General features: G+C 42.6%; 1 protein-coding gene across 1 annotated transcript in view; it reads left to right on the top strand.

The window, feature by feature from the left end:
• GORASP2 (golgi reassembly stacking protein 2) overlaps positions 1–12248 on the top strand; it is a 36879-nt gene extending 24631 nt beyond the window's left edge. The window contains exons 6-10 of the mRNA XM_004744057.3: positions 2390–2522; positions 4438–4561; positions 8221–8307; positions 9423–9533; positions 11112–12248. Of these exons, the coding sequence (XP_004744114.1) occupies positions 2390–2522; positions 4438–4561; positions 8221–8307; positions 9423–9533; positions 11112–11452 (796 nt within the window). The 3' untranslated portion in view covers positions 11453–12248. The remainder of the gene's footprint in view (positions 1–2389; positions 2523–4437; positions 4562–8220; positions 8308–9422; positions 9534–11111) is intronic.
• Positions 12249–13248: the final 1000 nt, after the last annotated feature.

The raw sequence follows: 13248 nt of genomic DNA, 5'->3' as shown, positions 1-13248 counted from the left end.
AGGGATGCCTGGGTGGCTCAGTTGGTTAAGCATTTGCCTCCATCTCAAGTCATGATCCTGGGGTCCTGGAATCGAGCCACACATTCAGGCTCCTTGCTCAGCGGGTAGCCTGCTTCTCCCTCTGCCTACCACTCCCCCTGCTTGTGTGCTCTCTCTCTGACAAATAAATAAAATATTAAAAGAGAAGAAAAGTAGCTTAAAAAAATTATCAAGCCAAGCAGAGAAGCAAATTGTAGAAAATCAGTTTTCCAGGACCATTCATCAAGTCCTTTTCCCTAATTTCAAAAAGCCAAAGCAAAGCAAGCATGAGGACTTGACTTCGCTTCTTCAGGTCTTTTAGCTGTTGTTTAAATTGTACAAGTTTTTCATTATTCTGTAGCTGACTGTATGTTGCAACCAGAATGCTAGCTTGTTGCAATTTGAGAAAATAGATAGAGGTATCACCTTAAGAATCTGGACTGTCTGGGGCAGTTCTTGATCAAGTTATTTTCCATTGTCCAGGTTTGTAAACACACAGAAATATGATCTCAGGGCATTCAAAATCGACTCATTTCAGAGGGACTGCCTCATATTTAAACTAAATTTGTAGAGAAGCTGCTGTGTTTAATATTAGTATAGCAAATACTTAGTTTATAATAGAAATATTTCCCCTTTCCAGTTAGAAAAACACTCAGGTCAGATTAGTATCACAAGAGTACTTGGTAAACAGAATCAAAAGTGCAAGGAAGAGATTCTGAAGATGGTGAAGTCCAGATGCAAAGAACATCACTAATTCTAAGAACCTTGTTTTTATTTATTTGTTTATTTTTTTAAAGATTTTATTTATTCATTTGACAGAGATCACAAGTAGGTGGAAAGGCAGGCAGAGAGAGAGAGAGGAGGAGGAGGAGGAAGCAGACTCCCTGCTGAGCAGAGAGCCCAATGTGGGGCTCAATCCCGGGACCCCGGGATCATGATCTGAGCTGAAGGCAGAGGCTTTAGCCCACTGAGCCACCCAGGCGCCCCAGAACCTTGTTTTTAAATGCCTCCCTCTGAAAGGCTATCATTGATCAGTTTAAATTATTTATTCTTACTTTCTTCCTCTTTAGTTCAGTGAGAATTGCAGATTTGATGGTAGAAAGGATGAAAAGGGAGCCAGGAAATAAGTAATTTTGTAATATGAAACATCATTGTAAAATTAGATTTGGACTAGGAAGAGCTGGAGTTGGCCACTACGTGCTCTCCCAGCTTTTGGTGGTGGTAGTATCCACAGAAATAATAAATGCCTTGGCAGGAGAGAGGCACAAAGATAACCATGTGTAGCCCTCTCAGGAAGTATCAAGTAGTTTGGGAGATAAAGGCAATCTTGATAGAAACCCAAGATGGAATCTGATTGTGAAGAGCTTACCATGGACAGAAATTTGGATAGACCCCGGGCAGTGGGACTCTGAATCACTGTACCCGTGAAGGGTACCCGTGGAGGCGGGCGTTGGTTCCAAACGGAAGAAACCAACTGTTGTTGTCCTAAGCAAACATGAGTTTACTGCTCTGGAGTTGCTTGTATAATCAGAGAAACAGCAAAAGTATCAGACATGGGAATGACAGAACTCAGCACCACTAGGGAGTTACAGAGGAAGGAAATGAGCAGTTTTCATTAGTATTCTACTGATGTGATGAAGCCATTTCTGTTTTTCTGTCACTCCCAAGTTTTGCAGCCATGGGCAGGAGAGGTAGATTGGCCTGCTTTGGGTTGTGAATGTTATTCCTTGGTTTGGATAAGGCCCCCTGATGGACAGTCCCACCAGCACTACACAGAGCACAGAGAAGTAATTCTCCAAAACAAAGAAGGAAAACAGAATCTTGGGAGGCCAACAGACTGTGAAAAGAAGCAGTGTGATTATGTCTTATTAAAAAGATGCCTCTGGTGGCAGTGGGAGGATGAAGTAGAAGGAATCTGGATTAATTTGGATTGATTTGTGTCAGGTTCTGAAATAGAACTTCGGGCTGTGTAAGTGACATCATCGTACAGAAGTGCTTGGAGCTCTTGAGTGGAAAGGCTATATGTCATTCATTGGGCAAATAATTACTGTCTGCCATGTGCCAGGAACTGTTACGGCAGTAAACAAAATGAGGTCTCTGCCCTGAAGGACCTTAACATTTTATTGGGGGAGACAAAAAATAAATAAATGGTGCAGTGTGTTAGACGAGGATAAATGCTTGAAGAAAAATAAAGAAAATAAGGGTAATGTCTGGTGGAGGGAAGGATGCTGTTTTATAAAGGGTGGTCAGGAAAGACCTCTGATAGGATGACGTTATTTAAAAGAATGGAAATCGGTTTTGTATTTCAAAATCTCAGAGAAATGCAAGCTATGATAACAATAACTTTAAGAAAAAAAAAATATTTTCGTAGCCTAGGATGCGGCATTGGATACGGTTATTTGCATCGAATACCAACACGCCCGTTTGAAGAAGGGAAGAAAATTTCTCTTCCTGGACAGATGACTGGTACACCTATTACTCCTCTTAAAGATGGGTTTACAGAGGTAAGATACCTTCACTACTGGTGACATCACACAATTTCCAGTAAAACAAATCATCAGGTGTCTGTGGGGGGGTGAGGGGGAAAGCCCTGATGGTGATAGGGCAGGTGAGGAGGTAAATGCTGACCATGGTGAACATGAAGTTCCTGTATGATAGCCAGATGGCTAGCCTGTGGATCTGGATTTCAGGAACAAGGATAAGACTAGAGATACAGATTTGGGAATCCTCAGCAGAGGGAGGGTAATTTAGCCTAATGTGAACGGTGATCAAAATTGTCAGGGGATTGGGCATGGATGGGTCAGAGGACTGAGTCTGGAATCTTGAACATTCCTAATATTTAAATGAATGGGCAGAAAGAGGATTCAGCAAAGGGAGCTCAGTAGAAATCCTAAGGAAGGACAGAGCTTCAAGAAAGAAGGCATGTCGACTCTGAGGTACTAAGAGAAGTCAGGTGAGAGGACTGAAAAACACATGTCCTGGGTGAGAGCATTTCAGAGACCGGCGGGGTGCAGCTACCAGACCACGGGGACAGAAGGCAAACATGGGTGATAAGGTGATGATGAGAGCTGGTGCTTAGTGTTTCAAGAAACTAAACTGAGAAAGCAGAGCAAGATGCTGTCCGGGAACTATTACAGGATCAAAGTGAGGCTTTTTAAGGAATAAGATATTTGCACAGGCTTATAGGCTTTTAAAATGTTTTCTATGCAAGTCTCACAGGACATTAACTTTCTCGTCTACATGAATAAGTAAGAACCGAACATCCGGAAGGGAGTGCTACCATTGTAAAGACAGGGCTGCCACCACTCTCATTTTTTGGTACACGATTTGGCCATCCCCAGTTCTAGAAAAAGTGAAGAGGAGCTAGAGAAGTGGAACCTTTCCTCACTCTCCACCCCTGCCCTTGGCCGATGGCCAGAGCCCATGTCATTCCATGCTTAGATTCCTACCACCGTGTCTGCTGCTCCTCATTCAGTGGTTTCTGCCCCAGTTTTAAGCTTGTGGGCAGTCTGAGAAGACCATAGGGTGAAATGGCAGCTAGAGAAAAGGGCCAGAATGCAAGTTGTGTTGGAATGTGCCAGGGGGCACTGGAGTTGGCAGAAGTTGAAGAATCCAGAGGTGAAACCACCCATCCATAGAAACCACGTAGACTTACTTATCCCTCCCACGCCCCGGAAGGTAGAGGTCTGGCTGCCACATTCATTCACTGGTGAGAGAAGATAAGATGGACTCACGAGGTTAGAGTCTTGAGAAACTTCCAAGGACTCTATCATGGTATTAAGACTTCTGAGCTGATTTCTTCCATGAACAGTGAAAGTTAAAAACTGGCTGAGAACTCAAGAGTAGAGGAAAGGTGGAGTAAAGTGATTTGGGGACAGCTATGAAGGGGAGGAAAGAGGAGAATCTCCTTCTAGAGGAGTGTGTGTGACGGGGGAGATGCCACGTTATCAAGAGACTGGAAGTGACACGACAGAGAGATTGGGCTTTGACAGGTAACAGCAATAGGAAGGAGTGTCTGAAGGCAGAAGTCCCAGGTAAAACTTCTGACAGCTAGTTTAATCAAAAAAGGTATCTGTTAAGAAATAAAACAAATGAGCAAACAAAAAAGAGAAAAAGGCAATCTGAGAAACAGATGCTTAACTGTAGCAAACAAACAGATGGTTACCAGAGGGGCAGGTGGAGGTTGGGTGACACAGGTGATGGGGATTGAGGAAAGCACTCGTGATGTGCACCGGGTGATGTATGGAAGTGTTAAATCACTTTTCTTCAACTGAAACTAATACTACACTATGTGTTAACTGGGATTTAAATTAAAACTTTTGTTTAAAAAAGGTATCTGTAGGAACAATAAGAGACAATATCTGTATGTCCTTTCAAGTAAACTTGAGTAATTTTTTTCTTTCCTTCTTTTTTTGGTAGGTCCAGCTGTCCTCAGTTAATCCCCCATCTTTGTCACCACCGGGAACTACAGAAATTGAACAGGGTCTGTCTGGACTTTCTATTAGCTCAACTCCACCAGCTGTCAGTAATGTTCTCAGTACAGGTGTGCAGAAAAATCTATTCTCTTTTCAACCCACTTTGTTTTACATGATACTCTTAACCGTCTCTGGTTAAAGAATTTTAAAACTTAATGCCGATGTACTTTGAAAACTGTAAATACGCTCTGCATTTAAACCTCTTCTCATGTATTTTAGAGTCGGGACTTCTCTTAGCTTGGGCAAGTTATAGAGTCGGACTGTACCTTTCAGTTCTGTTTAATTGTCTCTCTACTCAACAGATGTTTGCATTATCCCATCCCCCGGGTAGTAAACACTGGAGATACACACGGGAGCAAGACACCGTTCTCCCTGGGGGTTCAGTCTTGTGCAGGGGACACAGGCATGTCTTCCTCCCTTTTTTTAATTTCTTATTCTACCCATACAGTCCTTTATTGTTTTAGTTTTTTTCCAACAGCTTTATTGATACACAGTTCACATAGCATACAAGTCACCCATTTAAAATACATAGTGCAGTGGGATTTATTTCTCTGTATTTGCGAAGTTGTGCACCCATCACGTCAGTCAATTTCAGAACGTCTCATTAGCCCAAAAGAAACCCTGTGCACTGTCAGTCCCTCACTGTTTTTCCCCAACCCCTCAGGCCTAGACATTCCTAATATCCTTTCTCGTTCTGTATTTTTGCCTAATCTAGACATTTCATGCAATTTGCATGGTTTCTGCGACTGACTTCTTCCACTTAGAATAATGTTTCCAAGGTTCATTCACGTGGTAGCATGTAGTATTACTTCCTTTCTGCAGCTAATGTTCCATCATGTGAACATGCCATGTTGTTATTTATCCATCAGTTGTGGGACATTTAGGTTGTTTCTGCTTCTTGGCTGTTAGGAATAATGTTGCTACGAACGTTTGTGTACAAGTTTTTGCATGAACCTATGTCTTCATTTTTTTGGTTATATTCCTTGGCCTGGGATTGCTTGGTCACATGATAATAGATCTTAACTTGGTATGTTGGTTGAGTTTATTTATCTGTTGCCTTTTTAAAAATCACCTGTTTTGATTTTGTTTCTTCATAAAACCAAGAGTATATTACTACTCAATAAATGCTAAGTGAAAGAAATACATAGTTCAGTTTTATCTCATTAATACACATTTATTCTTGAGCTCCTTTTAATATTTTTGTTCACGATTTGTTCACGTTTCCCTTTGTCCTTTGTCCTGGAACGGACTTAAAAGAGATGGAGTCACCAAGATGCAGTTAAGGTCAATGGTATGATTTTTACACTTGGTCCCCTAGATTCAAGTTCCAGCCCTTTTCAGTGTTCATTTTCATTCCCAAAGATGTGTTTTTCTAGATAAAACGTAAAATTTCAATTTTCAGAATTAAAAATTTCAGACATTGCCTAGGGTAGGTGGCATGGTATTATGAACCACGCCCCCCTCCCACCACCACCACCCAGCCTCACCAGTCTGCACTATGGTGACCTGCTTTTCTACCCCCTACCCTTTGCTGTTTTCTTCCCAGCTTTTTTGAAATGTAACTAACTACCATAAAATTAGGTCACTATATGTATGCAGCTCCATGATTTGTAGTAAATTTATGGAGTTGTGAGGTCAGGCCCACAATCCAGGTGTTCAGAACATTTCCTAGATGAAATGAAATACTAATGTCGCCAATATAAGTCATTGATACAGTTGGGAGGGAATTTAAAGTTTATTTCAATTGAGGGGTGTTGGAATCCTTTTTCATATTGTGATTTCTTTTTCTTAGATTCCATCAGATGGTCTTCTAGTTTATTCCTGAATAGACTTAGTACAGGTGGGCTGGTGTAATGCCCACAGCAGCAGACCGCTCTGTGTCTGAATAACTCTTTTCTCTTTTAGAGTAAGTGTTCCAGTGCCATATCAGAGCTCTTCTGACATCTCTCCTCAAATCACAGTTTCTTTTTGACATTTTAAATCTTCCCTCATTACATTATAGTTATTGTCTTAGAAGCACAGGCACTGAGATCCCTAGCCTTGTTACACTGTAGAGAAATGGCTTCTTAAATATTAAAAGACAGAAATGTCAGTTTCTCAGAAGAGACCAAAATCAACATTTTCACTTAGAGAAAATTGGTTTAAAAATTGAATATTATAGCAACATATAACATGTGAGAACCTGCTTTTTTTTTTTTTTTTGTTACTTATCTGTCTTTATTTTTAATTAAATTGCTGCAAAGTAGCCCAGTCAGTAACTGTAGAGACGTTAAAAAGTATCTTAAAAATATATATGTATATATGGATTTGGAAATTTGGGGATTATAAAATTTTAGAAAATGAATATATCCTTTGGAAAGGACATTAATCAGTATGACCATTTTTATACACTCTCTTATGCTTCCTGTCCTGTCCCCTGCTTGCTATTTCTGCAGAGAACTCACACCATTTTACAGGCTGTGTATTTTACTTGCTCAATATCAGACTCCGTTTTCCTTCCCCTCATTAGAATTTATCCTGCAGGTCGTGATTTGTCATTTTGTTATGCTGTACAGTGCATCAGGGCCTACAACAGTGTCCAGCTTATAGTAGGTGCCCCCCAAAACCTTGAATGGATGAACATATCAGCTACTGATATGTTCAGTAACTTTTTACCTCCATTTTCCTCCAACTTTTTACCTCCATTTCTACAGAAAATTAAATACATAATAAATAACTATCTGAAAAGGGTTCCTTCATGCTTTTTAGGCACAATTCATTCCTGCTTACCATATTTAAGCAGATTTTTATAAGACACTCTGGAATCCATGTACATTGTTACTGTTGTTTGGACAGCAAAACCTCTCACATGAGTAGGTGGTAAACATTAATAGATAACCTTTATTATGTAGTATCCTAAGACTTACTTGCATTTGAAGAACATAACTTCCTCAAGCTAGCATTAGTAAAAAGACTTCAGAGGAGGGTCACAGAACCCATCCATTTCCTATCAAAAGGAAATGGAAATTCGGGAAGCCAGGTCATTCTGTCCATCTCTGGAGGCCCTCATACTCTTGTCTCTTTGAGGCCATCCTCATGACTCCCTTTTCACAGACTGGCATCCATTCTCTCACAGGGCACATGCCCCTGCTGCCCCTAGCAGCCCTGGGTTTATGTGACATTTGGTTCAGGAGCCCAGTAGAGATTGACTGGAATCTTGGAATCCCATTTCTGAATTTTTTTTTTTTTAAGATTTTTAAGATTTTATTTATTTGACACACACAGAAATCACAAGTAGGCAGAGAGGGAGGCAGAGAGAAAGGGAAGCAGGCTCTCCGCTGACCAATGTGGGACTCAATCCCAGGACCCTGAGATCATGACCTAAGCTGAAGGCAGAGGCTTGACCCCCTGAGCCACCCAGGCACCCCCATTTCTGAATTTCTTAAACAATTTTCTAATCTAGCCCTGCTTAGGTCAGATGTAAAACTCTTGTCCAGAGGACTTAGCTGGGGTGGGTTTGCAGAGCCTCCTACACCAGTTAGGCCAGACTTTGCTAATAGTCTTCACTAAAGGCCATAGGCAGAGTATGTAGATCAGCTAAGACAGGGAAGCAGCCAGAAACCAGGACTGAATGAAGGCCTTACCATGGTGGGGAAGGAAGGGCGCTGAAGACTCCTAATAAAGTCTGTCCATTCTTTGTCAACTGAATTCGTTAGAAATTTTTTTAAAGATCGTGTTTTCGTTTCAGGTGTCCCAACAGTACCATTATTGCCACCACAAGTAAACCAGTCCCTTACTTCTGTGCCACCAATGAACCCAGCTACTACATTACCAGGTAAGCAGCCGGAGACGAGAGGTGCATGTATTAATAATAGCATGACTAATACTGTGCATCTTTAAAAAAAAAAGGAACAAAAAATCTTACACCTTTGTGGTGACTTTTCAAAAGTCTTTAAATCAATAAAATAATTAATTTTTAAAAAAGAAGTCTTTAAATCTCTTTTTACCTTTGCTGCAACTCTGTGATAAATGAGAGCAGATGTCACTGAGCTGTCCATTACCAGGGGTTGGCAGCTGAGCCTCAGGCTCCTTATCCTCCGCCTGCTACCCCACCAGTACAGTGTGAGGCAGGAAGAAGCAGCATTTAAAAGTCTGTCCTTCCGGGCTTCCTTAGGGCTTTCAGATAGTCATCTCTGTGAATAAATGTTGTGTCCTGAGAGAGAGCATTCACGTTCTTCAGAAGCTCTTAACATAAGCTAGATTTTTTGTTTATTTCTCTTACGGTTCCTAGTGACGACCAAGTGTCTTTATTCATCAGGTGGCAGTCAAATACTCTTTGATGGCTCAAATATACTTGCATTGTGAGAACCTTTAATTGTATGACTAAAGAGGTCATTACATACACATATGAAGCCATGAACTAAATGTGTAAACACACACACACACACACACACACACACTGGTGAAGAAGTGTGGTAAAATGTTGACATGTGGGAAACTCGAGGGAAAGGTATATAGGGGGTTTCTGTATAAACTTCTGCAACTGTAAGTCTGAAGTTATTTCAGGAAAAAAATTGCAAAGTGGGAGGCACTGTAAACCTCCACCGTCAAAGAGAAGCTAAGTTGCCTTTACTCCTGCCCTTGCTGAGCCACATCAGCCCTTTCTCCACTGCACTCAGGCCATCTTCATTCTGGCTCTCAGGTCTGGAAGTATGTGGATGGGTTTTAACCCTTACTTAGCCACCTAATCACAGAGCTACAGAAAGACAGTTTGCTGAAGTGAGCTGTTTGGCTCTGGTTACTGTTAATGTTAGGACACAGAGCTGCCAGCCAGCAAGTGGACTTCTACTGTTCTCGCTTTGAAGTGGGTAGTACTTGTTTCAGAACACAAGGATGAAACGTTTTCCCCAGAGGGAGTGGTTTACCTTTTGTTCTCCTCCTCCTCTCTAGGTCTGATGCCTTTACCCACAGGACTGCCTAACCTGCCTGCCCTCCCCAACCTCAACCTCCCCACACCGCACGTCATGCCAGGCGTCAGCTTACCGGAACTCGTGAACCCGGGTATGTTGCCCATCCTGCCTTCCTAGGACTCTGGCCAATAAAAAGCTTTTACCCAGGAAAGCAAATCCTCTATTGCACTTTTTTCCAGAAAGGGTAGATCAGTTTAACAAATTTCAGCTGCTTCAAATTAATCGTTTTTACTTAAAAAAGAAGAAGAAGAAGAATGTTTTTGTGATTGTCCTCTATGTGGCTGCCTCTCCTCCATTTTCCTCTCCTTGTACCCAACATAAGGGCCATCTGCAGAAAGAGAACAGTGTTGTTGTGCTGCTGCTGTTACTGACAGATGGAAGGGGTTCAGTCCCCCCTGGAGGTGAATGAACTCCCTGCTATTCTCCTGTCGTGGGCGGCTGCCCCCAGTGGTGCTTTGGAGCACTCCGTCCCAGGACCTTGGGCTGTGAAACCCTCACCCTGGCTCAGCTGGCTGCATTTGTTATTTGATAGATATTCTCTCTTATTAACAGATGTTTTTATAACAAAAACTGTTGAGATTTTAGCTACAAATAGTTAAGCTAGCCAATATCAAGCGCTTCGGCTCTGATTTTATGCACTGATGGGAATGAAGCGGCAGAGTGTCCCACAGATCTGCTCTTGGAGTTAACGATTACCCACATTACCTTTAACTTGGAGGTGGCTGCGGGTCAGGGATATTCATTTCTAATTTAGGTAGGCACGTGAGTGATGTCAGTGAGCGTACGCTGTCGTGTTTCTGTCTGGGTCACAGTGGCCCAGAGGTACCGCCCCCTCTCTGGGTGTACTCATTACCTGCCCTCATTAACCCGTTTGCTTTTCAGGACGGTGGTTTAAAAAGCAAATGAAGACTGTAAAGTCTAACGTTTACCTCTCTTAGCGCTCCCTTTGTTTGCTCTTTTATGCCCCGTATTCTTGGCTGCTTCCACCCTTTTCCCAAATGAACAGACTCCAAGAGCATCGAGGGTTTCGCCAGCCCAGTAATTGCTCTGAACATGTTGTACGTTCTATCTTTCCTTGTTTCTTAAAGAAGTAATGCTCTTTCTTCATTCTGCACTTTGAAATCATCAGAGTAAACCCACCAAGTGTAATGGTTACCAGTCACAGGGCTTGAAGAGAGACTGGGTATTTCCGGTGAGGCTAATGGGGAGTAGGGGCTACATGACAAGCCCCTCCAGACCGAGACCCTTCCTCGGTCTCCCCTCAGGGCTTGCTCCCTGTCCTCCTCCTGTTGTCTGTTGAGAGGGCAGCTCTGACCCAACAGTAGGCCGGGGGACTGGGAGTCCCCGCATCCAACGCTAGTGTAGCAGCATTGCCTGCTGGGCAGGCTTCTGTCTGTCCTAACTGGGAGAATCATTTCTTCTCGGAACTGGCCGAGTCACATGGGGGTTTTAGAGTCTAGAAGCCTGGAACTTTGCCTCCAGGCCAGCTGGTCTGGCTGTGGATATTTAGGTCTGGAGTGGCCTCCAGCTGAGGACAAGCAGGGATTGTGATACATGTTGCCCTTCCTCAGCTTCGGTTCTCTGGTGAAATGCAAATACACTCGTGTGATGATGACTGCTGCCTTTTTAGTGCTGGTAGGATGTGTGATCTCTGCCATTTCTGTCCTAGGTTTGCCACCTCTTCCTTCCTTGCCTCCCCGAAACTTACCTGGCATTGCACCTCTCCCCATGCCATCCGAGTTCCTCCCGTCATTCCCTTTGGTTCCAGAGGTGTCTTCTGCAGCAAGCTCAGGGGAGCTGCTCTCCTCCCTCCCACCCACCGGCAGCCCACCCTCCGACCCTGTCACGACCACTGCAAGGGCAGACGCTGCCTCCTCACCCGCTGTGGATGTGACGCCCCCCGCCCCCAAGGCCCCCAGCACTGTTGAGGACAGAGGCTGCGAACCCACCCCAGCCAGCGAGAAGCCTGTCTCTGCGGTTACGGATGCGAGTGCCTCCGAGTCACCCTAGCTTTGAAGCGGCCTTCGGAGTCAGCGTGGTGGGCTTATTTAACCACGGGAGCGTGTCTGGAAATGCAAACTATCATTAATTTCATCCTAGTTTGTACCGTACCTGTAGGCATCCTGTAAATAATTCTAAGGGGAAAACTGAGGAAGAGGACGTGGGCTTGTATCCTGCCAGGCCGGGGTGGTACTCACAGGCTGGGGAGGGATATGTCAGAGAGTGCTTGTATTTTAAAACAACCAAAAAGAATTGTGAGAGTGGCTTGCTGCCAGGTTTCCACTGCCATTCTTGGGGGTATACATCTTTGGGAAAGGTGGTGACAGGGCATCCACTAGGCTCCCTGTCCCCCTGCTGCTCCTTCTGTAAGAAAATGGAATATTTTATGCCTAGTACTCACACGCAACATTTCTCGTATTTTGTAAATCGTTTTTGAGAATGCAGACCACCTCACTAAATCGTGAAAGGAGAAGCTATTTTACTTTTGGTCTCTGTGAGTCACATCTCTCTAAAGGTTTACATGAAAATTCCAACTAAAGATGTTTGTTAAAGTTAAACAGTGTGCACTATGAATCGAACATCTTTTTATTCAGCCTGTACACAGATCTTTGTTTAGAGCTCTCAGAATTACTCAGACAACATTTTGTAACTGCTGCTGTTGCTTTATACGTCCACCATAAAATGGCATTTAAAAAGAAATAAAGGAGATGTTGCACAGTTTTAAACCAGAAGGTGGCACTTTGTGGCTACTTATTATAGCTCTACTGGAACAGCATAGATACAGCAATAAATTACAGTAATTTTATTTTTCTTCTTGTGGTGCATTTAACTGAGAACGAATTACCATGTATGCACTTGTTCCTTTCTGGTATGTCACAGATCTTTAATGTAATTTTTCATGTCTTATGTTTGCTTTTTCCTAAGTTTTCTAAGAGATGGTAAGTTAAGTGGAATTGATTTATTGAATGAAATTAAATGCATATTATATCTGTTTTTTAACTAAGATGAAAGAGGTTCATTGGTTACTAGCCTGATAGTAGCATGAATGTTGCTAAGGGAGCAGCACATGTGCTTGACCTTCATCTCAGCCAGAAACTAGACCTAGCAGCACCGACCAGTGCCCCTAATAGAGGCCTCCATACCAGCCGTTGTTTAGGTCATATCCGTTGCTGGAGCCACATTTATACAGAAAGCTAAATGGGAAAAGAAGACTTCAGCTCTGAGTATAGCTTCTTCTGTTTGCATTGTAAATCTTTCTAGAATATTCCTCTAAATTAACAATCCGGTTTTTGGAGAAGAGCTTCTAACAGGTAGGAAAAATATTCACAAGCATGTTTAAATGTTACATTTTTTTACTTTCTAGGATAGGAGGCTGTTGAGCAAGTTGTTATTGCATTCTAAAAGATAACTCATATTTTTTAAAAAATGTTGAAGAGATACCTTAGTGGAAGGCAAGTAAATACATTTTAAGGATTGAAAGTGATTAAAAAAAAAAAAAAAAAAAAAAAACAACAAACCAGCAGTTCTTCCAATAATCACTTAACTCATGTGAGGTCACAGTTCTCATTTGAGAATCATGACAGTCCTGGGCCATCTTCCCAGGAAAGATGGGAAGTGTTTATCTAAAACACTAAGCTCCGGGGCAGGAGGGATTCTTAGCACTTGTTTGGAAGATGGGCACAGGTGTGGCCTGTGTGGGCTCACTGGGTCTTCCTGAGGGCCAAAACACTTATTTTAGATATCCTTTGCTTCCTTCAACAAAACTAGTTTCAGTGTTAAATAGGAGCAGATCCTGCACTGGAACC

This window comes from Mustela putorius, unplaced genomic scaffold (assembly GCF_011764305.1).
Source record: "Mustela putorius furo isolate JIRA1106 unplaced genomic scaffold, ASM1176430v1.1 tig00003869_pilon_pilon_pilon, whole genome shotgun sequence".
In the NCBI taxonomy this organism is placed as follows: domain Eukaryota; kingdom Metazoa; phylum Chordata; class Mammalia; order Carnivora; family Mustelidae; genus Mustela; species Mustela putorius.
The sequence above is the reverse complement of the archived record's forward strand: the minus strand, read 5'-3'. Positions and strand labels throughout refer to the sequence as shown.